Raw genomic sequence first — 23821 nt, forward strand, 5'->3', positions numbered from 1 at the left:
CCCCTTCATGGGAAAGGTGTGGTGGAGATACAGCCTCCCGCTGACCTGCTCCCCATCTCAGAATCTGAGATGACCCTTCTCCGGCCCTGACTCAGGCTCACAGCTCTCTCACCTTGAGGAGCAACTGGTATTTAGTGATTCTCTGAATGGGCTTGATAAGGAAGTCACTAAGTGTCAGCCTTTGGTTGATCTCCTGTTTCACCTCCTGGAACACAAGGGATCTACATTAGAAGAAAAAGGAACCAAAGGAATGAGGCCCCCGTGATTAACGGGCAAGGTGAGAAGGACAGGCCTTCCCTCTGGCCAATGGAGTTTTAGAATCCTCAAACCAGGGGAGAGGGACAGCTGCCCACACAGCTGCCACCATGCTACTAACAACACAAACCCACCACTTTCTGCATGTTAGGCACTTCCCACCCCGTGTCCTCCCTCCAGCCCCGGGGGACACGCTGGAATGAGTATTCTGTTCTCTGCTGTCAGAAGGGCTCCTCCTAGGGCAGGGGCCTAACTGCACCACCCTGGACACAGATCTGCCAACAGATGGAGGAGGGCTCTCTCTGAGGCACAGCCTTGCTCTCCAACAAAAGCAGCACTTCCGGGGCAGGGCAAAACAAACACTGGCAGGTGCTTGACAGAACCTTCCAGACCGCAAGCAGGAGAGCCTGAGGGGACTGCGAGTGCCTGGCTGAGGAGGAGGCGCCTCCGCCAGCAGTCCCCCAGGACAGGTGGGGTGGGTGGCGGTCTGCACTGGGGTCCAGAAGCGGGGCCAAGCTCCTGAAGCCGCGTTGGTGTCACCGTTGCTCCGCACACAGGCTGCCTCAACTCGTCCAGAGCAAAGCCGCCCACGGAACTGAGGTAAGACAGTGGTCCCCCTGAGGCAGCGCTCTCTGCCCTGAAGGGGGTCCCAGCACTGTCTGGGGCAGGGGAGGCATATGCGGCTGGACACGGCCGGCCTTTCCGACTGCGGCTGCCTCGGGCTGCCTTTCTTCCCTGACCCCGGCTCTGCGAAGGCCGAGCAGCTTACTTCGAAGTAAGTGTCGTACTCGGCGACGATGTACTCAGAGCGCGGCTTGTTCTGACAGTACCACACGTAGATGTGCAGCTTCCGCTCCTGCAGAGGCAGACGAGGGGCACTCAGGAGGCCGCCCCCCACCGACCCCTCACCTAAACCACCCCCCGCCGGGCTCCGCCCCAGGGCACGGCCCCCACGCCCTGCTCAGGGGTCACAGGCCCTTCAATACCACGGAAACAAGAGTACACGCAGTAGGCAACCACCCATCTTTCAAATTGCCAAGAAGGTACTCCCTCCCACCCCCTCAAAAAACCAAGAACTTGGGTGAGAAGGAAGCTCAGGGGCAGAAGAGAGGAGGAACTTTGGAGAGCATGCAAGGGAGCCGGGTGGGAGGGGCGGGGCAGGGCGCAGAGGCTGCTGGGAAGCACTCACGTGTTTAATAAAGAGCTGGGCCAGTCTGTCTTGCTCCTGGATACATTTTTCCAGTTCAGCCAAGAAAAAACTAAAAGGAGGGGAGGGCGTAAGGGAAGGAGGCCCCCTCCTTCAGAACTATATTATTTCTCCATGAGGCGATAGATGACACCAGACTCTCCCCCAGCCCTACCCTACCCCTGAGGTCAGATGCAGGGGGAGGATGGGCAGGTCCTGGATTTCCAGGGGGCCCTGTCCTCGGGACAAGGTGGCACTTACTCCTTATGCCAGTCGTAAATCTGGTGAATATTTCCAAACACGATTTTATCCTTCCCTCGCATGTCCTCAGGGACACCCTTTTCTTCTATTCTCTTCATGAAGCCCTGTAGAGCAGAGGCAGTGATGAGTGGGGCATCTTTACCAGAAAGCTCTCATGCCAAGCCTCATACACCGCAGCCAGCGTAAGTGCCCACTCTCTTTGGGAGCCTGAGGGCAAGCTCTTCCCTGGTCTCTCAGTGTTCCGCCAGAATTTCACCCCGTGCAGAGAGACAGACCCAACTCTGATAAAGTTCTAGGTCCCTTTCTTTGTCTTCAGCCCTCTTAAGATAAAATCTTTTTCATCCAAGCATCTAAATGCCCCTAAAGTAAATCCCTAAGGAGAGCACTGTTTTATTTACTGTAAGTTGACTCTTAACTATGGACTTGTCAGTCTTGTCTTATGGGTGGATTTTTCTTGGTCTGTTCTCTTGGTAGCCATAACATTCTCCTTGAAATCTAAGGAGACTCTAAGCCCCAAGTTTTCCCTAGGAGTGCCCTGCTTGTGCCCATGGTGACTCATAGGTGTGAAGAAGAAATGTCCATATGGTTAAACGCCATATGAGGCTCTTGAGGTAGTAAGTTAGTCACCTAAAACAAGATGAAGGGACTCAGCTCTACCCCAGACTTGAGACCCCATCTCCCTCTGAATCTTTTATGATATTTCAAGGAGAAAAGAAAAAACCCTGCATATTATATTTGATCTATTGTCATTCTTAGTCTCATTCTGCAAATACCCAGATGTATTTGCACATAACCCACAAGTTAAAAACACCTTGGCCCACCCAGGTAGGGTCCAACATGCCCCTGGTTGGGTTACCGCAGACCCACCTTGACCCACATACTCACCTCCACCACAATCCCCAGATCCTTGACATAGTCTTTTTCTGTCTGTACCAGCTCATTCAGGACAAACCTGAGCAGGAGATTAAGAACAATGAGGGTTCCTCTTCATTGCAAAGCAAGAAATCTTCACACTTCAGTTGACAGGAAAGATACTTTGGCATCTTTAAGACAAGACACTTGGACAAAACTGAGTTATGAAAGCTTTGAGGCCAAGGACTCACCAGGAGACTTTCCTTCCTTCATTTCAACTCTATTCTGTGATTATCAAGAGGAGAGAGACATTTGCTTGATAATCAAGCTTTGAGTCCTCAGAGACACCAGCATCAAGTGAAACTTTTGAGATACAGAAGCTACAGTAGATAGTTGTCCCTGGTAACTGGCCTGTAAAAGGTCCAGTCAGGGCCAGAAAGGTTGACTGCAGGCCCCCATTATCATAGCTTTCAAAGCAGTAGCCTCCCCTCTCCCCAGCAGATGTGGGGTGTAACCAACACAAGGACCCTTGCTTTCTTGGTCTCTTTCTTGTTAATGATTTCCTCCTCTCAGACACTGCTTTGTGCCAGCCCTTCATCTGAAATGTCTCATGCTTCTATCAAGGCAGGGAGCGTAAGCCCTGTTTGTTCTTTTTAGAGATTTTATTAATTTGTTTGAGAGACAGAGAGGCAGGCAGAGAGAGAGGAAGAGAAGCAGGCTCCCTGCTGAGCAGAGAGCCCAGGACCCTGGGATCATGACCTGAGCCGAAGGCAGAGGCTTTAACCCACTGAGCCACCCAGGTGCCCCTGTAAGCCCTGTTTCATATAGAGGGAGATAGTGAGGCTGTGTTGCCCAAGATGACGAAGTCCGTAACAGAGTTGGGATCTGAACCTATTATGCCAGAGTTCAGAGACTGCTCTTTCACTGTTGCCTGCTGCCTGGCAAACTGCTCAGACTGGCTCTCTGGTGCCCCTGAGGCCTCAAATCCAAGAGTTTCTCTTTCTTTCTGTCCAGAGAGTAAAGAGCTGGACATAAAATACTCAGGGCTGTGCAGGGGGGCAGGCTGGGTGCCGTGCGGCTTACTGGAGTCTGACTCCTACTACTTTTTTTGCCTGGAGCCACACAACTGCTTATTTGGCCCAAGGGGCTGAAGGAACCCCAACATAAGGGCTGTTAAGTGTTCTGAATGCAGGAAGCAATTCATCTGGAATTCTTGATCTATATGGCACACAGAAGCCAACAGATCCAAGGGTCTGGGCCTCAGGGTGATGGGGAGAAAGCAAAAGGAACACATGCTTCTTTATCAGCATGTCCAGTACTTCCAACCAGTTTCCTCTCTCTAATATACACAATCCACAATCATGTGTTACAGGCCACAGGAAGGAACTGGCAAGGCCAAATAAAAGCATTTAAATATATCTTTAGCATGGCCCACGTTACTGCTTGGAAGAAAATGGTAAAAACCCACAGGAAAGTGGGAGTGGGAATTTGGGGCTGGAAGGGCCCTCTGGAGATGAAGTCCAGCTCTCTGTCTCCAGGCGATATATTTATCCTATGCTATCTGCTGACAGATTGAGGGCTGTCTTGGGCTTTCCAGCCTCTAGGGAAGGGGGATGATTAGGCTAGTTGATGCTAGTGGGCCTGGCATCACGTCCACTGAAGGCCCGACGAAATACTTGGGGAGATCATGACGCATTAATGGACATTCTGAAAAGGTCCATAAAAGATTTAAATTACATGCAGCATAAGACAGACCATGATTAATTGCCAAATAAATTGAAATCATACTAAAGCATTTTAACAAATGTTCGGTTCTTGTTAGTAAAGGTTATTTACAAGGTAAATGTTACTCTTTCGCCCAACTAAACTTCTTCTAGCAACAGGTCACACCTATTTCTAACTTCTGTGTTTCACAATGGTGAGGAATGGCTGGTCTTGCACAGGAAATCTCTTAGAAGCTTTGCACTGGCTATTCCCTCAGCCAAGAACACTTTTCCTCCCTGGCTAATGGCCATAGCTAATGGCTTATTTCTTACCTGCTTCTAGTCTTTGTGTGTTAAAATCGCAACACGGTCTCAATCATATTCCAAATCTCCCTTACTATTTTTTATTTTTTCAGCTTCTAACATACTTAATAATCTATTTTTATTTTGTTTATTGTGCAGTTTCTCCCTTTATAGTGTACACTTGCCATGAGAGCAAGGACTTTTCTTTTATTCCTATTGTTTGTCTAATTCACTGATACATCCCATACCTTGGGGCACAATAGGTATTCAACACCTACTGTTCAATGAATGACAGCTAAAACTTGAAGACAATCAAGCCCACCCTTGACTTTTTTCTTGTCCTGGACAAATAAGTATCTGTTTTCATCTTTTCTCCACAGAGCTCTCATTTAACCCTTTGCTGTCTGGACTGTCTCCATTCCCTGTACCTCGCCCCCTCCCCCCACCACGCCTCTTCCCTGGCCTCTCACCTCACACAGAGTTCACAATTAGAACATGTATCTATCCTCTCTTTCATCATGGCCATAAGTTGCAGCAAGAGCAATGAGACACTGTAATGGCTGGATTTTCAGGATAGCTCAGGTTGTAGAGAGTTGTGGAGTCAGGCAAAAGAATAAGAAGAGGGAGAAGAAATGGGTAAAGAGAGTAAAAGAGGCAACAAACTTCTGCCTCTTGGAGCAAGATCAGACAACAGCACATCTGGAAGCAGGACAATGGCTTACATGACTGCTCATGAGCCTGTTCAACCAAAATGACAAGAGCAGTAACAGGGTTTGCCAAGGACCACTTGCTACCCCAAAGGTCTCCTCTCTGATCTGAGTTTTGGTTGGCTTGACAGAGGACTGGAGCATTGGCTCCACCACTGTCTCATCTATGTGAAAAATACCCTGAGAGGCTAAAGAGAAGCAGCTTTAGGGACGGTATTTTTTCTATCTCTATTCCATTCTTGGGATTCCCCTGGGTACCCATAAAGTTGAGGGGAAAGTTTGGAACTGAAGAGACACTTGTTCAGCTCAGCTATGAAGTGACAACCCTGCTTGGAGGCCAGGCCCTGGCTACGATGTTTCTACTCTTGTTTCCTAGGAAATAAAGTCATAGATGTTCACTTTGCCGGTTTCCAGGCAACAGAGGGGCCTGGCCTCCCTCATTTTTGCTAATCCTCACATCTGTGACCAGGCTAAAGGAAGGATGAGTCTGAGGGAGAAAGACAGACTAATTAGCAAAGGGATCAGTTCTCTGGGCTTTATAATCCCTCACACACCAGGCCACATCCAAGACTCACCAAGCTCTGCTTCCAACATGGAATCAAATCCGAAGCAAGAAAACTAAAGTTTTGGAGGAATTGTGGTTTGGGATTAATGGTATCTGATATCTTCTTGATCATCTCAAATAACAGTAAGATGGCCTTGACACCAGGGTGGATAACTCAAACCTTATATAAAGGAGGGGTTTTTGTGAAATGGGCTGCAATGTGAATTTTATTTACCCCCAACTATTAAAAAAAAGTGAAGAGATTCTCTTGGAGCTAAGCTCACAAATGGATGCCAACTTAAAGGGTTAGGAAAGGGGTAGAGTTAGGCCCTGGCCAGCCGGCACAACAGAAGCCTTTCCTAGATATGACTTCTCTACATTTTGAGAAATGTTTCCTCAGGTGAAACTCTACCAGACTTTCTGCCATGGTTTCTCTAATATGGGACCATAGTAATAGTCCCGTAGTTCTCTGCACTTTGTTGTTTTCCTTTTGTCAGCATGTGCTATTTTGTTTTTAAAATATTTATTTATTTATTTATGAGAGAATGATGGGGGAGAGAGAGCGAGCAAGCGGGCACAGGGAGAGGGAGAAGCAAACTCCCTGCTGAGCAGGTAGCCTGCTGGAGGCTCAATCCCAGGACCGTAGGATCATGATCTGAGCCAAAGGCAGATGCTTAACTGACTGAGCCACCCAGGTGCCCCAACATGTTTTAAATTTCTAACAGACCGTGGTTATAACCACACTTTGTCAATAACAGCTGCTATCTCCCTGACAATACTTTAGCCTAAAATTCTTAAAGTCGATGCCACGGCAGTGCCTTGTCTATCAATGTACACTGGACAGATCTAGGTCACCTTTACTTAGAATGAATAGTATCTGTGGAAATACGGTGTGGGGGACCCCTCTGTAATCCTCCCCAAACTTCCTCCGACCTCAGCATGTTGTCCACCATACACATGCGTACTAGGGTAGTATATGGGAAAGTTACTTACATCCGGCCTCTCAGGGCCTTGGCTTTCTGTTCTTCTTCCAGGTTTCTAGGAGGTGTGGGTGGAGTCATCCCCTCATTCAGGCAGCCTACAGGGTCTTTCAAGCTTCCCCGGTATGAGCCTCCTTCTAGACTCTGAAAAGAGAAGAAAAACAGCCTTAGGGAAGCATACCTTGAAAAGTCATCTGGAGGCCCTTGTGTCCCCTCCTGCCTAGCTATAGCCAACTTGGTAGACCAGTAGCCCAGGCTGTTCTCACTGAATGTCAGTGAGGCACCAGGAGGCCAGGTACTCCCCTGTCCCTGCAGCAGATTGCCCAGAGCTGCCACCTTCTCGGGCAATCAGGATGAACTTGGCATCATGTGCGTCCAATTTCCTGACATAATGAAAATTGTCAAAGTGACTTATATCTGGGTAAGTGATTCAGAGGTAAAGATAATCATTGAGGGCGCCTGGGTGGCTCAAAGGCCGCTGCCTTCAGCTCAGGTCATGATCTCAGAGTCCTAGGATCGAGTCCCACATTGGGCTCTCTGCTCAACGGGGAGCCTGCTTCCCTTCCTCCCTCTCTCTCTCTCTCTCTCTCTGTCAAATAAATAAATAAATCTTAAAAAAAAAAAAAGATAATCATTGAGATTCTATACTGATGAAGCAGTTAAAAAAGATCAGTTGTGAGACCATCAAATGCCAATTGATAAGGGGAAGGTAGTGACAGGAGAGCTAGTTGGACCAATGCCTGTTTGTTAAATCAGCTACCCCCCCCCCCGAGATGCCAATGAGATGTAGACCGGAAGAGATCAATAGATTTAGCCTTTCGTAAAAATATCTTTCCTAAGGTTATTTGCCAAAGTTTTCTTTCATTTATGAATCCCTTTAATTTCCTTTAATTAAGGTGCTATAGGATTGAGAAACAAGGTAAAGATATTAATACAGTACTCTAGAAAGACTTAAGAGCAAAGGTTTCTAACGCCAGATCTGCTAGCCATTGGATGATCTTAAGTGAGACAGCTGCAATTATTCCATGTGGGCTTCATTTTTTTTTTTTTTCAGTTTTCACATCAGATCTCTCCTTCTACAGATTTCTAAGGAATTGACAGAGACAATAGTTGTATAACCCCTTGGAAAATTAAAAATATTCTACAATGATGAATTCTCCCTCCCAACCCCCAGAGCTGTTAACAAGAAGGATATTAAAAAATGGGGCCATTAGCTTAGCATTTTCACAGGTGTCCTTGAAGAAAGATCAAACAGCAACACTTAGAATTTCATTATGGAACTTGGCAGAAGCAATGCGGATAAACAGTAAGCCTGGAGATCAAGGTCAAGGTGAGCGACTCTAAAACAAATATGGGTGTCTAACCCAAACTACCCACACAAGAGGCCTATTTACAACAGCCTCTGCGGCTCAAAGGAAAAGCTTCACTTTGGAAGTCTTTGAAAACATCAGCCTTAAGGTTAAAGTCACAAAGATAAAAAAATCTCCAAAAAGGTGGGAGAAACAACAGGCTTCAGCATGGTGTTAAACAGCGTGCACTTGGAGTATATGTCTAAATTCTCATAGCTGCCGTAATTCAAGCTAGGATAAATACAAGTAGGAACAGTCCAGAGGAATGAAACAAAAAGTAAATGAGGTACCCAATGGGTCATTCATTATATAACAGGTGGTGGATATTAAGACTTAAAGCAGAGGGGCCTTTGAGTGTGTAATTCAGTTATGCATCTGATTCTTGGCTTTGGCTTAGGTCATGATCTCAGGGACGTGAGATCACGCCCCACGTTGGGCTCCATGCTCAGCAGGGAGTGTGCTTGAGATTCTCTCTCTCCCTCTCTCTATGTCCCTCCCCTACTCTCTTTCTTTCTCTCTCTACAATAAATGAATAAGGGGAGGGTCTGGGTGGCTCAGTTGGTTAAGTGTCTGTCTTCAGGTCAGGTCATGATCCCAGAGTCCTGGGATAGAGCTCTACGTTGGGCTCCTTGCTCAGCGAGGAGTCTGCTTCTCGCTCTCTCTCGGCCATCCCCCCTGCTTGTGCTCTCTCTCTCTTTGATATAAATAAATAAAATCTTTTTAAAAATATTTAAAAAATATTTTTAAAAAGTCTTAAATCCAAAAAATTTAAAGTTGAGAAATGATATCAACCTTCTTTTCCCCTGCTTTACCTCCAAATCAACAAAAGGTACCAAGGGCCAAGCATGAATTTGTTACCAACACCAGAAACTAGAATTAAGAAGATAGCATCTTATAGGGTGGCTGGGTGATGGACCTTGGCAAGGGGGGCGGTTTATGTGCTATGGTGAGTGCTGTGAATTGTGTAAGACTGATGATTCACAGAGCTGTACCCCTGAAACAAATAATACAGTATATGTTAGTAAAAAAATTAAAACAAAATTTAAGTAAAGATAGCATTTTCAAGCTCAAGAGTGAGAATTTCTTTTAAGTTGTCATGAAGTTATTTTACAGGATAAGTAATCAACTGTGGAAGTTGTTATCCTGAGAAACAGCATAGACTAAAAATATAGAAAGGTCAAGGAGAGTTTAGCTAAATTTATAGATTCAGGATCTCTAACCAGTTATTAAGGAAATGAGAGTGTCTGGTGCTGGGGTCTGAGAAGCCAGTGGACAGGCAGGCTCTTCAAGACATATGACCTGTTCCCTGGTGCCATGGCCAGAGACAGGCTCCCAGGCAAATGGACCCAGCTGCTAACTGATTTGATTACATGACTTTTACTTCCCTTCCTCCTTGTCCTGTTGTCCTATTACAGCCTTTGTTCTACAGCCTGATGGCTGGCAGGATGCTGACTGCAAGGCCTGGGCAAACAGGCTTCCATCTCTGCCTACAAGGCTCTCCTGTGGAACATCCAGCTTGGCATGGTCCTTTTTCAACCTTCTAGAATGAAGGGCCTCTGAGGAGCTGAAATGTCATGCAGGGAACTATGTTCCCTATCTTCCTGTCTGACCTGTTGAATGAGCAAAAAAGCCCAAAAAGACTCTCTGCAAAGGGGTGAGTAGGGCAGAGGCGGCAAGAGAGGAGGAAGAGAGAAATAAAGGGTCTGGGTAAGCTGTAGTCTGGGTAATGGGCCTCCTAATGGCCTTGGCTATCAATGCTTATAACTCAAATGCCATTCCTTCTGATGGCAGGCTTTCAGGGCTAGAGGGGGGATCCTGGGTCCCAGCCGTGGGCAACTGGGGGCAAGCTGCCACTGTCTGTGCTGCCTCTGCTGGGAGGCAGGCAGCAGGGGCTGGTTTATGGGTAGTGGGAGCTTCTGCCCTGCCCAGGGCTCAGGCCATCACAGTCTCAGCAGGCAAAGGAGAAGGTGCACGAGGAGAGGGCCACAAAGTGCCTCTAGCTGGTCCAAGGCTATGGAACAGAAATGCAAATAGGATTCAAAGCAATAGATTAATTAGGGAGGAAGTCTGTCCCCTGTTAAAAATGAACACATTCTTTCATCTGTTGATGGACATCTAGGTTCTTTCCATAGTTTGGCTATTGTGGACATTGCTGCTATAAACATTCGGGTGCACGTGCCCCTTCGGATCACTACGTTTGTATCATGCTTAGCGAAATAAGTCAAGCAGAGAAAGACAACTATCATATGATCTCCCTGATATGAGGAAGTGGAGATGCAACAGCGGGGGTTAAGGGGTTAGGAGAAGAATAAATGAAACAAGATGGGATTGGGAGGGAGACAAACCATAAGTGACTCTTAATCTCACAAAATAAACTGAGGGTTGCTGGGGGGAGGGGGGTTGGGGGAAGGGGGGTGGGGTTATGGACATTGGGGAGGATATGTGCTATGATGAGTGCTGTGAAGTGTATAAACCTGGTGATCCACATACCTGTACCCCGGGGGATAAAAATATATTATATGTTTATAAAAAATAAAAAATTATTTAAAAAAAAATGAACACATTCCCTGTCTGCTGGATTATGGATAAAATGCCCTCTTTGGGACTCCTATAAGCACCCTTTACACACCCCTGCACACCAGTCATGACACAGCACTGCAACTGCTCAACGGTTTGCACTCCAGCGAATATTCATTGAGCATCTACTACATGCTAAATATTTGCCAAGCACTGCAGAAATGAAGATGAATACAATCTGGCTTCCTACCCTCAATCATCTAAGCTACCATGGGTACTGTTTTAGACAGAAGGGGTACTAAGGAGGATGAAAAAAGGAGCAAGATGCTCTCTGGGGGAGGAGGGGGTGGAGAGGGGAGGGAAAGGAAGAGGCAGTGCTTGAATTGAGTATTGAGAAAGAGGATTGCACTGGATCCTCTGATGAGAGAGCTTTCTAAGCAGGAGCAACACTCTGAGTAAAGGATCAAGCTGTGAACATACCTGGGGCAGCCTGGGAAGCTGAAAGCAGCCCACACAGGTAGAATATAAGGGAGTGAAAGTGGCAAGGGGTTGGGGAGTGGCGGCAAATGACTGTGTATTGTGTGAGTTTGGGGGAGTGAGTGAAAGAAGAGGGTAGGAGTGAGACTGACAACCCTGGAGAAGAATGCAGTGTCCCATCATAGGGAGACTTGTGTGGTGCATCAAGAAATAGAGACTTTACTTTCTAAAACCAGTGATGAAGGGTTTGAAGCAGGGAAGTGATGTGATTGGATTTAAGTTTTAGGAAGACCAGTCTTAATGTTTCCAAGAGCTTTTCATGACTTGGGAAAGTGTCTCTGATATGACAGTAAAGGAAAAAAAAATGTCATTTTTCTATACTCTCTAATTAAGTACATTATTTTTAAAAGTGCCTAGGAGAGGAGCGCCTGGGTGGCTCAGAGGGTTAAAGCCTCTGCCTTCGGCTCAGGTCATGATCCCAGGGTCCTGGGAATGAGCCCTGCATCAGGCTCTCTGCTCAGCAGAGAGCCTGATTCCCCCTCTCTCTCTGCCTACCTCTCTGCCTACTTGTGTTCACTGTCAAATAAATAAATAAAATCTTTAAAAAAAAAAGTGCCTAGGAGAAAATATATCAATATTTCAGCACTGAATGTATCTAGATGATGATATTATCAGTGATATAATTTGTGTTCCTACCCTTGTCATTGTTCCAATTTTTCTTGAATGAGCATATATTGCTTTTATTAGTAAAAAAAAAAAAAAACTATTAAAAAGTTTTTTTAAAAGAAAAAAGAAAAGAGAATCCATCTGGTATTCATGTAGAGAGACATCAGACCGCAGTCACAGAGGAAACGTTCAACAGTCCAGGCAGAGAGAGTTTTGAGCACTAACCCTGTGAGCTCCATTAGGGAAGGTTCTGTGCTCAGTGCCAGAGCTGGCACATGGTAGGGCTCCAAGAATTTACTGAATGTACTATGGGACTCTTGGGGAGAGGTCAAAGGTCATCTGATAGAACAACAGATAAGGGTGCTTGTCCCGCACCACACATCACACCAACCTCCTAGCTGACCCATCCTGTTCTAAAAATTTAAATAATATTCTCTGGACCAAAAGTACTAGATCAGAATCGTCTCCAGACAAATTAAGGGTGGGGATGGGGAAGAAGATAACTGTAGAGTAAAAAATGTCATGTCTGGGCAAATAACATTTCAAGTTTGCAACTTTGTCTTCAAATTTTTTTGGTGGAAATCAAAACTTTTCTACTTCACCAAGCTCAGGAACCTTTTCCATAGAGGAAGGCCAGAGGCCTTTCAGTGTCTGAAAATACACCCCTCCACCATGGGTGCAATGTGGCCATTATTTCCTCCTCTCTGGGCTCTTTGGCTAACTCTACCTTGCCACTGACCAAGCAGGCTGATTCACCTAGAGGTGAGCAAAGCACAAAGACATACAGATGCAGTGTGGCCTGAGTCATGTTTCGTGGCCCACTGGGCTGGCCTAGGGAGGTGAATGCTATCAAGCGGGAGAACCAGAGGGCAGGAAGCCTTGCTGAAGCAGGTAGACACATTCTAGGATGCCAGGTCACTGGGTAGACTGAACAAGAGCTCAATCCCAGCCAGTCCCTACTCGAAAGGTAGAGGAGAAATACCATCCCAAGCCCAGGAAACTGCTGTGACATGCCACCTGAGGGCAAGGGCTCAGATAGGAGGTATGCTTTCTGGAGGCTTGACCTTTCATCTCAGGCAGGCTGTGAAATCCTGGGGCTGTTTAGAGACACACAAGATTTTTAAAGACACAAAAGCTCTTGTTCCTTGAACTTGAGAAGTAAAACCAGATCATATAGATGGTTAAGGTATAACCCTGCCCTGTTCACCCAACTGCTCATCTACTGGCTGACACACACTGTGTCCTCATGGCCCAGGACGGGGCTATGAACGGGCTGGATCTGTTGCCTTCCCCCGACATTAACACAGATCCCGGATGAGATGGCTAAGAGCTAACATTTGTAGGGTGCTTGCTTATCATTTTACAAAGCACACTCACACCTACTCAATCATCATGGTATCTTTTTTGAGATAAGATTCAGCTGGACAGACTCATCCCTGCTGATAAAGGAGATAAAAGAGAGGCCCAAGTAGACTAAGTAACTGCCCACAGCTACACAATAAACAGCCAAGGCGGGACTACAACCCAGGTCTCTGATTCCCTGCACACCCACCACCTCACCACCCATCCTCACATCTAGGAAAAGTTTTATTAAAAATCTCACAGTGGGAGGGGGGCACCGGGGTGGCTCAGTTGTTAAGTATCTGCCTTTGGCTCAGGTCATGTTCCCAGGGTTCTGGATTCTAGCACTGCATCGGGCTCCCTGCTCAGTGGGAAGCCTGCTTCTCCCTCTCCCACTACCCCTGCTTGTGTTTCTTCTCTCACTGGGTCTCTCTCTTTCTCTCTGTGTCAAATAAATAAATAAATAAATAAAACATCTTAAAAAAAAAAATCACATAGGGAGGGGCACCTGGCTGGCTCGGTTGGTAGAGCAAGTGACTCTCCATCTCGGGGTTGTCAGTTTGAGCCCCACTTTGGGATAGAGTTTACTTAAAAAAAAAAAAAGAAAAAGAAAAAGAAAGAAAGAAAGAAGAAAAATCACACAGGGAAAGTAGGAAGAGTCCTTACACCCGGCTTGGGGTTAGAGAGACTATCTTAATACAAAATGTGGAAAAAAATGTGTGAGATCTGTTTGGGGGGAGGTGGGTGGGCATCTTCTCTTAGTAAATAAAAGCAGTGATTCAAGACCAAGGCTGGCAGATAAGAAGTCAGAAGTGTCCACTGATGTCCAGAGGAACTTGTCAAAAGAGTTCCGGGGGAAGCTTCAAGGGTTTATGTCTGTATCATAGGTGAGCTGGAGAACACCCACCCTTGTTTCCTACCAGCAACTCTAAGGCAGAAGCCTTGGTGCCGTCATGACCACATGACCAAAACATACCAAGGGCAGCTCTGGGGCTCCAAGACACAAGGGATCTCCAGGCTTTTGTTGTGGAGCAGAATTTGGTGCTATCTCTTCCTACTATTTCCCAAAACGGAAAGTAGAAAGAATCTAAGCCCTAGATATAAAAGTCCAAGTATGCTAGACGCTCCTGTAAAATTTCCAGACTCTGTCGCTTGGAAAGGAACTTATTACCTCATCTCATACTGAACTAAGATAACTTCCACCCACAGGTCTATGTTTTACCCTCTGGAGTAACAAAGAGGGAGACCAACCCTTCTTTTCCATAGCAGTCCTCAATGAATTCAGGACAGCTCTCACTAGCCTTCTCTCTCCTAATTTCTCCCCTCATTTAACCCAATACCTTCAACTTCCCTTCAAATGATGTGGACACCACATGGTACTGTTCACATCCTCTGGGGCCCTTCCACTGAGTTCAGGAACACTTCAGAATGCTGCGTTCAGAACCTGATACACGACTCACATGTATTCAAGGCAGATGTGGTCTGAAGAACTTGGAGGACAATGGGGTTGTTACTCTCCTTGACTGTACATTGTACTTTCACTAACCTAGCCTATGAACACACTGCCTATCTTGGCAGCTGTCACACTGTTGTACTCACAGTCAAATAAAAGCTCTGGAACTTTCATAGGTTCTAGGTCTTACCCTCATCTCAGCTAAAGAGCTAATGAGGAATAGGAATACAAGTTTCAGCGGTAAAAATACAACTTGGGATTCTCCAACATGCCTGGGGAAACCACCACACACTGCTGCTTCATTGCTCTCCTACAGCGGGTATATACTGGGATGGGAGGGAGGAGAAAGTAGAGGAGTGACAAAGGATCAATTTTGAGGAGAAGATTCTGAGAAACCAAGCTGCTGCTCCCTCATTCCTCTCCATGATATGGGGTTGGTGTTACTTGTTTGGCCAAAGAAATCTCTATAATTCTGGGTTCACTGCAGGTCCTCAAGGAGTAGTTATTGGTGGAGGGACAAGTTAAAGTTCTTATTGTGGAAACATACCACAGAGCAACCACTCATCTGATAGAGGTTTGTTGAGGGGCTGATCTGCTCCAATAACACCCTCCACTTCCTCTCTTTTGGGAAACTTACTCTCATTGACCTTTTTCTTTTTTTAAAGATTTATTTATTTCAAAAAGAGAGAGACAGAAAGAGAACAAGCAAGGGGAGAGGCAGAGGGGAGGGAGAGGGAGAAGGAGAAGCAGACTCCCTGCTGAGCTGGGAGCCAGATGTGGGACTCCATCCCAGAATCTGGAGATCATGACCTGAGCTGAAGGCAGACACTTAACCACTTGAGTCACCTAGGCGCCCCAACTTCTCAATATCTCCCCTTACCTGTTTAATACCAGACACACTGATCACACAACTAGAAGGGCTGTGGGGACTCCCAGAGCACTCAGGTGAGCAGTAATATCAGGATAAAAGATAATCGAAAATACACAAAAATACAGCATTTTGGAGAGAAGTGTCTACTGACATATGAGTGTAAAAGCCTCTTGTGTACTAATGGAGGAGGGGAAAATCATGTCCTAATCTTGCTGGGTAGGGAAGCTACACAGACAAAGATAAAGAAAAGATTAAGTTACTTTAACAAATAACATAACAGAACTATCTAAGAGCTGGCCCCAGCAGTGTGTGGCTTACACAGTAATTGGCATGGGACTGCAGAAGAAATCTGGCCTGGGCTGGTCAGGGAAGCCCTTTTGGGCAGATGAGATTCCATTGGGGCCCTGAAGGACTATTGTGCTTTAGATAAGCAAAAATAAGAGAGGGAATGTTCCAGAGAAGTAGGGTGGTATGAATAGAAACTTTGGGGGAGGAGAGCCAAATGCATGAGGAAAACAATTTGGTTGGAGCAGAGTTCATCAACCAGAATAAATAAGTGGTGGTAGGCTGCCTACAAAGCATTGGAATACTGGGTAAGTGTGAATTTTATCCATGGAATATTTAATCCAGTGAGTTCCAAACCTTGATCATATACCTCTATCAGGAAACCTAATTTTGGCCATACATTGCCCAAACATGTAACTTATTTATAACTTGTATTTCTGTGCTACTGTGTTATCATTATGTACATAACAAAATGTACCCCAAATCATTTTTTAAATGATGAAGAGATTCTAAAATGGTCTTCCTGCACCTCAGTGAAGAGTCTTGTGTACCTGAAGGCTCCCCACCCTGCAGACAACTGTGGAGGCAAGAGGGTCCTCAGTGACCCTCCACTGAGGAGGAAGGCAACGGCAGTGCATGCGGAAGACCTGCCAGGGGACAGAGGCCTGAGAGGGAGGCAGAGGGGGCAGGACACTACTTCAATAGTCCAGGCATGAGGTCAGGGCTCAGGCACAGGTGGTGAAGGGGACAATGTAAAGAAAAAAAACAAAGGATGATCTTTAAGGAAAAACATTGTTAGACAGTATTTGGATCATGAAGAGGGTGTGTGGGTCAGCGTGAAGAAAAAAGGAGAGCGAGTGGGGGGTGGTTGGAGAGGCAAGCTTTGAAAAGCCAATGGAGTGCCCACACGAGCACTCGACTCGTACCAGTGAGACAGGGAGGGTGACCAGAGACCCGACAGCCCTCAAGAACAGTTAGATACAGTTATTGAAAACATCAGCTGCAAAATTCTTTCTTACTTAGGATGGAAAACTTAGAAGGAGAAGAAAATCACATGTTAAATTTCATCAGTATTCTCTAAGCTGGGAGATTTGAAGACGGAGTTACTATAATCAGAATTATGATTGGGCAGGGTTCCCTGCACGGCATCCAGCATTTTCCTGGACCAAGGGGAGAAGGGTTTATATGGTGCTGATTAGCAGAACTGTCCAAGAGAAGTCTGGCAGAAGCACAGACATTTATCCTAATGAAAGTTCTGAGAAAAACCAAACGAGTGACACCGATGGGATAAAGGGCAAGGAGAATGCTTTAAATTGTCATCCTGTAGGAATACATGTCAGTGTAAAAACATGGTGCAGAGGAATAACATTATCCAAAAACAAGCTCTTTCACCAGCATGGAGCCCAAACCCTAAAGCAGCCAGACCCATAATCCTTCTCTGCGGTCATCTGCTTGGCCCCCGTGACAGTCACAAGCTAGGCCAGTTTTCAGTGGCCATCAGCTTGACTGTCCCCCATGATGGGGGTAGACACCAGCTCCCCTCATCTCCTGTGGTGAAAGAGCTACACATTTTGGCCCATGCCCCTTTATAATATCTACTATCTATATTTATAGATCTAGATCTATATATATAGATAAATTTATCTATATCTATCTATATATCTATTTATAATATATATCTATATTTATAGATATAGATAGATCTATATTTATAGATAGTAGATATTATATATATATAATACATGTATATATATATATATATATACATACACACACACTATACATACTATATACCATATATACTATCTATATAATATCTACTTTTGCCAGACTCTCAGGCTAGAATCTTGCCTGGGGTCCGCAAATAAAATTACCCAGTACTTTCAAAGACCCAAATCATGTTCTGTGTCTCAGTAGCCAAATTAGCTTCAGGGCTAACCATACACACACCAGTCACTGTCCAAATGCTGCATCCCTGTGGGTCAGTGGACTGGGCTCAGAGAGATGCTATTTTGTGTTGGATACTTTTTTCCTTTCATTAGTGACACAATCCCAAAAGGGCCATTAATTGGCCATGCCCATTCAAAAAAAAAAAAAAAAAAAAGGAACTAAAAAGACTGTGGAGCACAGGTTTTTTGGGAAACCATCCTTAGCTAGAAACAATCCTACAGGAGGAATGAGGACAGGTGCAAAGGAGGCCATGGCAGACAGATGCCAGACCCTGGGAGCCACATGGAGGTAAGACACACACAAAACTGCCTCCAGGACCCCCACTTACCAGCTTGCTTTTGACCAATTGTTCTATTGCACTGACAAGGTCTGCAGCAGAAGGTACTTCAGTGGAAGCCTGCCGGGCTGCTAGCAAAGAGGAGGACTGCAAGACATTGAGCAGCAAAGGAAAAGCAGATTAGCAAGGAATGAGGAATAGCAATTAGGAAGCAAAACAGCAAGTCCACAGCTCAAGGCAGGCAAGGGAAGCAAAGCTTTATGTTTAGAGGCAAGAAATCACAGAGCAAGACAGGAAGTGGTGTGGGTGTCAGACGGTCCTGCCTGACTCCTTGTGAGGAGTTCTGGCCAGCAGAAAAGCAGGGATGAGACTAGGCTCTCCTTAGGCAGGCCTCTGAAGGAAATGAAGGCAGGGTTTGCTGAGTTCCTGGGAGGCCAACAGGTAAGGCCTGCACCTGCTGTCAGCAACAGGGGGAGAGGGACAGATAGAACTTTGGCCACAACAGGGCTGCCCATTGCTGTTCCAGGGTATGAAAGGGGTCCATAAATCTGGCCTCAAATGTGTCCAAAGGAGAGGAAGTGTCTTTGCTTTACTTAAATACAGATTTTAAACATAGATCTTCAGTGTGTATAAAGCAAAAATTTTAGGGCAGGGCACTTAAAGACCAGGAAGCTAGAAACCCCCCGCCCACTCATACGCACACACACCCCTCCACAAACAGCTGTTTTTGTTGCTCCCAAATTGAAACATGTGGTTATAATACATGGTTCGAGCAAGGAGTTGAGTGTCTCATGCTAGAGTCACCAGGGACTGTCCTATTCACAGTAAAAGGAGGCTCAAGCCAAGGGCCTGCCCACCATCCCTTTGTACCAGCAAGAAGCACTGACTGGTCCATGTGGCTGGATGGCCAATGGTGTGGGGAATCCTGCTCATGGAGGGACAGTGGTTTTTATCTTCCTTCTCCTACCTGAGAAGAAATTGGGGGAGAAATGGTTCACCCTGCATGCATGTATGAACTTTTCCCCCTGGCACAGCCAAGCACAGGCAACTGTGCTCCCTGGACCCCAAACACCCTGGAACTGGGGTAAGTTCCTTCAGTCTTTGACACTGATCACTGCAGAGATAAAAACCTGAAAGTCCTGGCCATGCTTTGGCGTCAAGTTTGTCCCTTACATTAGGGGGAAAGTTTCAAAAAGAAGCTACTTTTTGTCTAGTTTAAGAGTTACTCTAGGTCTTTGCTTCTGAGATGGGGTAAAACAAAGTCAAATAATAATTAAGAGAGAGAGAGAAGAACACTCTTTCTCCTCTTCTGGGGAATGCAGGAAAGGAGCTTAAGCCTGTTTGGAAATCCAAGTTATCAACTTTTTGATTTAGTAATCCTACCCCTGGGAACTTATCCCAAGGACAGAAGTCAAAAGAACAAATGCTGTATGTACAAAGTGATCTGTAGCAGTATTATCTAGGGCGGCAAAAACTGGAAACAACCCAGGATATCCCAAAACCGACTGGCCAAGCAAATTATGCTACATCGAATAAGGGAAATACTCCTATTTAATGCTGTTAAAATTGTAGTTACGAAGTTAAAATTAGTAAGATTTTAAAAAATATTAAATAAAACGTTCAACATATCAAGTATATATTAAAACTATAAAAATAAAACATACATACATATGAACAAATATTAAGAGGGGAACATGGAGAATCCAGGTGATTGTATAACATTAAATAGGTAGACTAAAAAATTCCTTACAGACTGTTGTAAAAACTTATTTTAATAAGTTCGAATCTAATTGCTAGAAGTTTTGAGGCTCCCCAAATGTTTCAGAAAAATAAACGCACAGAAATCAAACAGGCAGGGCTGAGGAGGGTGAATGTGTCTAAAAAGGGACCATTGCCATCTGTCCTCTTTCTGGCTAACAAAAAGGCCACACAAATGTCGGGGGTAAGTCCGCCTTTTCAGTTAAAGATTATCCAGAAACAACATAACATCCTCTTCCCCCAAACAAGCTGTGTCTGAGGGAATTTGAGGGGGAGGGTCCCTGACCTTTACTTATCATAGGCCAGCTGGCACCTCCTTGCCAAATGCCGTGTGGGACAGCTAATGCTGTGATAGGAGCGTCCTTCGCCCCACACACGCCGTGATCACTGTTTGTGGAACATTTTACAAGGGAAGGCCTCTGGGAACACAGCAGGTTGGCTCCCGTGCGGACCTCAGTGTGGAACGTGGGCGCTTCTGCTCCTGGGAGCCCAGGATGGGCCTCGCGCCACACTTCCGCTACTTGTCCTTCCAACAGGGGCCACCAGCGTCACCGTAGGAGGGGCCAGCATTGTGCCTGGCTCATGGCGGAGTCCCAGAGCAGGGCAACTGTCATCATCCTGTCCCTAGAGTCTCTCCCTCTTGTGTGGCACCCTGGAAGACCCCAACTAATGTCTGGGTTCGTGACCCAATACAAAGTGGAGGGAATGAGCTCCAGGATGGGGCTATAACCGGACATGCTGAAGCACGGGCAAGCCGGACTTTTTGAACTGCATCCCAGGTGCTGGTGGAAAGATCTGTTCCCAATCTCTGCTGGCCCCCCTGCCCCACAGGAAGCCGTGCCACTGCAAGGTGGTGCAGCAGGGAACACAGGGCTGTCCTCAGAGGGACAGCTGAGCCACCACCTCCACCACAAGCCACTCTGAAAAGAAACTGTAAAGGACAGTTAAAACCCACAGAGTCCAAGGGGACAGTGACAAAGAGAAGGCAGGAAAAACACACTGAGGTGAAAGCAGGGTTTGCTAGGAAAATGAGTGACGGAGTGTACAGTTAAAGCAGCCCCAAGCCTCGGCTGGTACTGAGCAGCACGTCCAAGCTGAGCCTCTAGAGCAATCAGGGTGATCGCTGGGGGCTTCGAGGCCACACAGACATCCACGCTCCAGGCACCCGGGAGCCTCCGCGTGCTCAGGAGCCAGAGATTGTACAAGACCAAGCACGCAACAGCCTGCGTTTAGTTTTCCCACCTTTGTCAGCAAACTTCCCTCCCGCCTTCGCAGCATCTCCTTCCCTCCCGTGCTTGCAGAATTTGGACTTGACCAGAAGCTACTTCTATCTGGATTTTAGAGTTGAGTATAGGGAAACCAATCAGCAAAAACACAGTTCAGACGTCAGGTACAACAAAGGGATCTCAGCCTGGAACTGCCCTCAGACTCCTTGTGAGACAAACAGTTCCTTTTAGGATCTGCAGTGTCCGAAGACAGAGCCATTATCCTCCATCAACAGGATGAGACACCCGTCCCACTCTGGGATTGCTGCACATGCCCCTCTGCTTCCCAGAATGGAGTCAGATCTCCAGGGCAGGGGGAGGGTAACCTACCAAATATAGACAAATCTCTATCATTACAGATTCAGAGTGAGAACAAGGGATAGAGAGTATTACTACCCCCACCATACACACAAGACAAAATCACATGTATTACACGTTGTTCTTTCAAGGGAGAAAGTAAAGGAGTCCTACCATCTCGTCCTGCGTAGGGTCATTGTCAAAGATCTTCATAGGAGGCGGGAGAGGGGTGTGTGACTCTTCGTCTGGCTCATCTTCGCCCCAACCTTTCTTGTTCTTCTAGAACAAAAGAGCAGCATTAATCATACAGTCCTCTGTTTCATATAGTTAAAGATACCAATGGCTTAGGACTTAAGAGTTTTTTTTTTTTTTAAGCAACATACAAGATAACCTCCTTCCTCAACACATCCTTATGTTTTGAGCCTCACTGTCCTCTTCTGTGGAATGGGTGCACCTTCATCTCAAAGGACAGTGAGGTTAAAATGGGGGAAAACACACACACACACACACGACAAACATCGACCTTGTTAATCAGGAAAAAGAAAAAGCTGAGAGTGGTCAGAGAGAGCCTAACTTTTTAAGCCTTTGAAGGACTATTAAGCCACAATCTGAGTATCACCGGGCTCCCCTGTCATCCTCAGAGGGAGAAATGGCAAATAGCCTAAAATTACAAACAGAGTCTGGTTACACAGCAGGAAGAATTGCTTAGCCCCATCAGCGATTAGAGCAGGTTAGTTGGCCAGGAAAAAACAAAAACAAAAACAAAAATGCTCTCATTCCCCCAACTAGAACACACCCAATGTATTTTATTTTATTTTATTTTTTTAAGATTTTATTTATTTGACAGAGAGGTCACAAGCAGGCAGAGAGAGAGGGAAACAGGCTTCCTGCTGAGCAGAGAGCCCGATGCAGGGCTCTATCCCAGTACCCTGAGATCAGGACCCCAGCCGAAGGCATAGGCTTAATCCATTGAGCCACCCAGGTGCCCCCACCCACTGTATCTTGATTACAGAATCTCAGCTTTGAAAGAGACTTCGGAGGTCACCCAGTCTGACCTCTTGGCTAATACAGGGGCCTCTCCCACTATGTGAAGTCATGTGTCATCCCTGCCCCTTCAAGCCCTGGTGTCTGTTCGCTTTCATGACCGCTTGCTCATCACTGGTTGACTTCCATTCAAGTCCCTCTTTGGGCTGCAACCTAGCCTTCTGCAAACCTCTGCCTGTTAGTCATAATTCTCCCCTCTGGAGCACCTGGAGTTGTCTATTCCCTTTTACATGTGGCATTGCTCTAGACAACTGAAAACAGTTATACTCTCCCAGCATGACCTTCTCCTTCCAAGGGAAATGGTGGACCTTCTTTCATTCTTATTCTCAACTAGCAGATTTTGATGTAGTCTTTTTAGTAGAAGCAGAGGAATAGGTGACCAAATGGCTCCCCTCGGGCCCAGGCCCCTATCTCCAAATCTGGAAAATGTGGTCTATTTGCTGGAAATTCTAGGTGCTAGTCAGTCTCCGAAATGGTCACGTGTTGGCCTGGCAAGATCTTGTTGGTACAAAACCTCAGATTCCTTGGGCTCAAGAAAACAATCTACTGGGGTCTAGAGACTGGGAAGTTTACAGAACCCGGGGAAGGAGGCCCCTCTGATAGAGGCTCCAGGGCCACGTGTACGTACCTCATCGGCACTGTCTCCCTGAGGTGTTGTCTCATCCCCAGGCTTGGGAGAGCCCAGGTCGAAGCTCTTCCGGCCATCTCGTACTTTTTTCTGCTTCTTGATGTTTCCATCTGCTTTCCCGCTGTTGAGCCGGCGCACGGGACTAGTCAGCCACTTCTTAAGGGTGTTGGTGGAACGCTTGGGCCCGGGGGAGCTGTGGATGGAGTTCAGGGAGGGCTGAGACTGGAGGTTGGCCACTGAATCAGACTTGCCTCCGTTTTCACTTGAGGAATGAGAGTATGCATCTGAGGAGAAAGAACAGACAGATACAGCCATGTCAGAAGCAGTTGGGGGACGGGTGTTGCGGCTGGGAGTAAGACAGGTCCATCACTCAGAAAGCTGGGACACAAGGCAGAATGTCAAGGCCCATTGCAGACCGTGGTCAGGGCAGCCCTCTCTAGAGTTAACAGCTGACCCTCACTGAATATTTAATGTGCAAGGCACTGCTCTGGGAGCTGTGGATATCGGAGTGAACAGAAGATAAGGACTCCTACCCTCATAGAAAAAAAAAAAGTCAAGATCATAAGCAAGAATTACCAACCAATAACCATGTTACGGACCATCTATTAGGTAGTATATTTTAAAGACATTTAAGACCTAGGTTTTATTTTCAAACACCTCTTATCTATCTACAGACAAAACACACACACACACACACACACACACACACTCAAAGAAAAAGAGAAAAGAGCTAAAGAGCAAGACAGAGCATGCAAAACAAAGCCAAATTCACATAGTAGAATGTGATTAATTGCCATAAGGCTGGTGTGGACTCTAGGTGATAAGCTAGCAGAGTTCAGAGGGAGGTCAGAT

The 23821-nt window shown here is 46.2% G+C and overlaps 1 protein-coding gene across 24 annotated transcripts in view; it reads right to left on the reverse strand.

The window, feature by feature from the left end:
* The window catches only part of KALRN (kalirin RhoGEF kinase), a 659936-nt gene that overhangs the window by 55795 nt on the left and 580320 nt on the right, over window positions 1-23821 (reverse strand). For 13 of the 24 annotated variants that reach the window (XM_045088796.1, XM_045088794.1, XM_045088793.1 and 10 more), the window contains 9 exons: window positions 22970-23253; window positions 21472-21576; window positions 18029-18124; window positions 6805-6935; window positions 2588-2654; window positions 1703-1806; window positions 1445-1514; window positions 1025-1111; window positions 113-205 (listed from right to left, as the gene is read on the reverse strand). In XM_045088796.1, the coding sequence (XP_044944731.1) occupies window positions 113-205; window positions 1025-1111; window positions 1445-1514; window positions 1703-1806; window positions 2588-2654; window positions 6805-6935; window positions 18029-18124; window positions 21472-21576; window positions 22970-23253 (1037 nt within the window). The remainder of the gene's footprint in view (window positions 1-112; window positions 206-1024; window positions 1112-1444; window positions 1515-1702; window positions 1807-2587; window positions 2655-6804; window positions 6936-18028; window positions 18125-21471; window positions 21577-22969; window positions 23254-23821) is intronic. The other 11 variants (XM_045088798.1, XM_045088802.1, XM_045088813.1 and 8 more) reach the window with 3 other exon arrangements.

Source organism: Mustela putorius, unplaced genomic scaffold (genome assembly GCF_011764305.1).
Source record: "Mustela putorius furo isolate JIRA1106 unplaced genomic scaffold, ASM1176430v1.1 tig00003834_pilon_pilon_pilon, whole genome shotgun sequence".
NCBI lineage: Eukaryota > Metazoa > Chordata > Mammalia > Carnivora > Mustelidae > Mustela > Mustela putorius.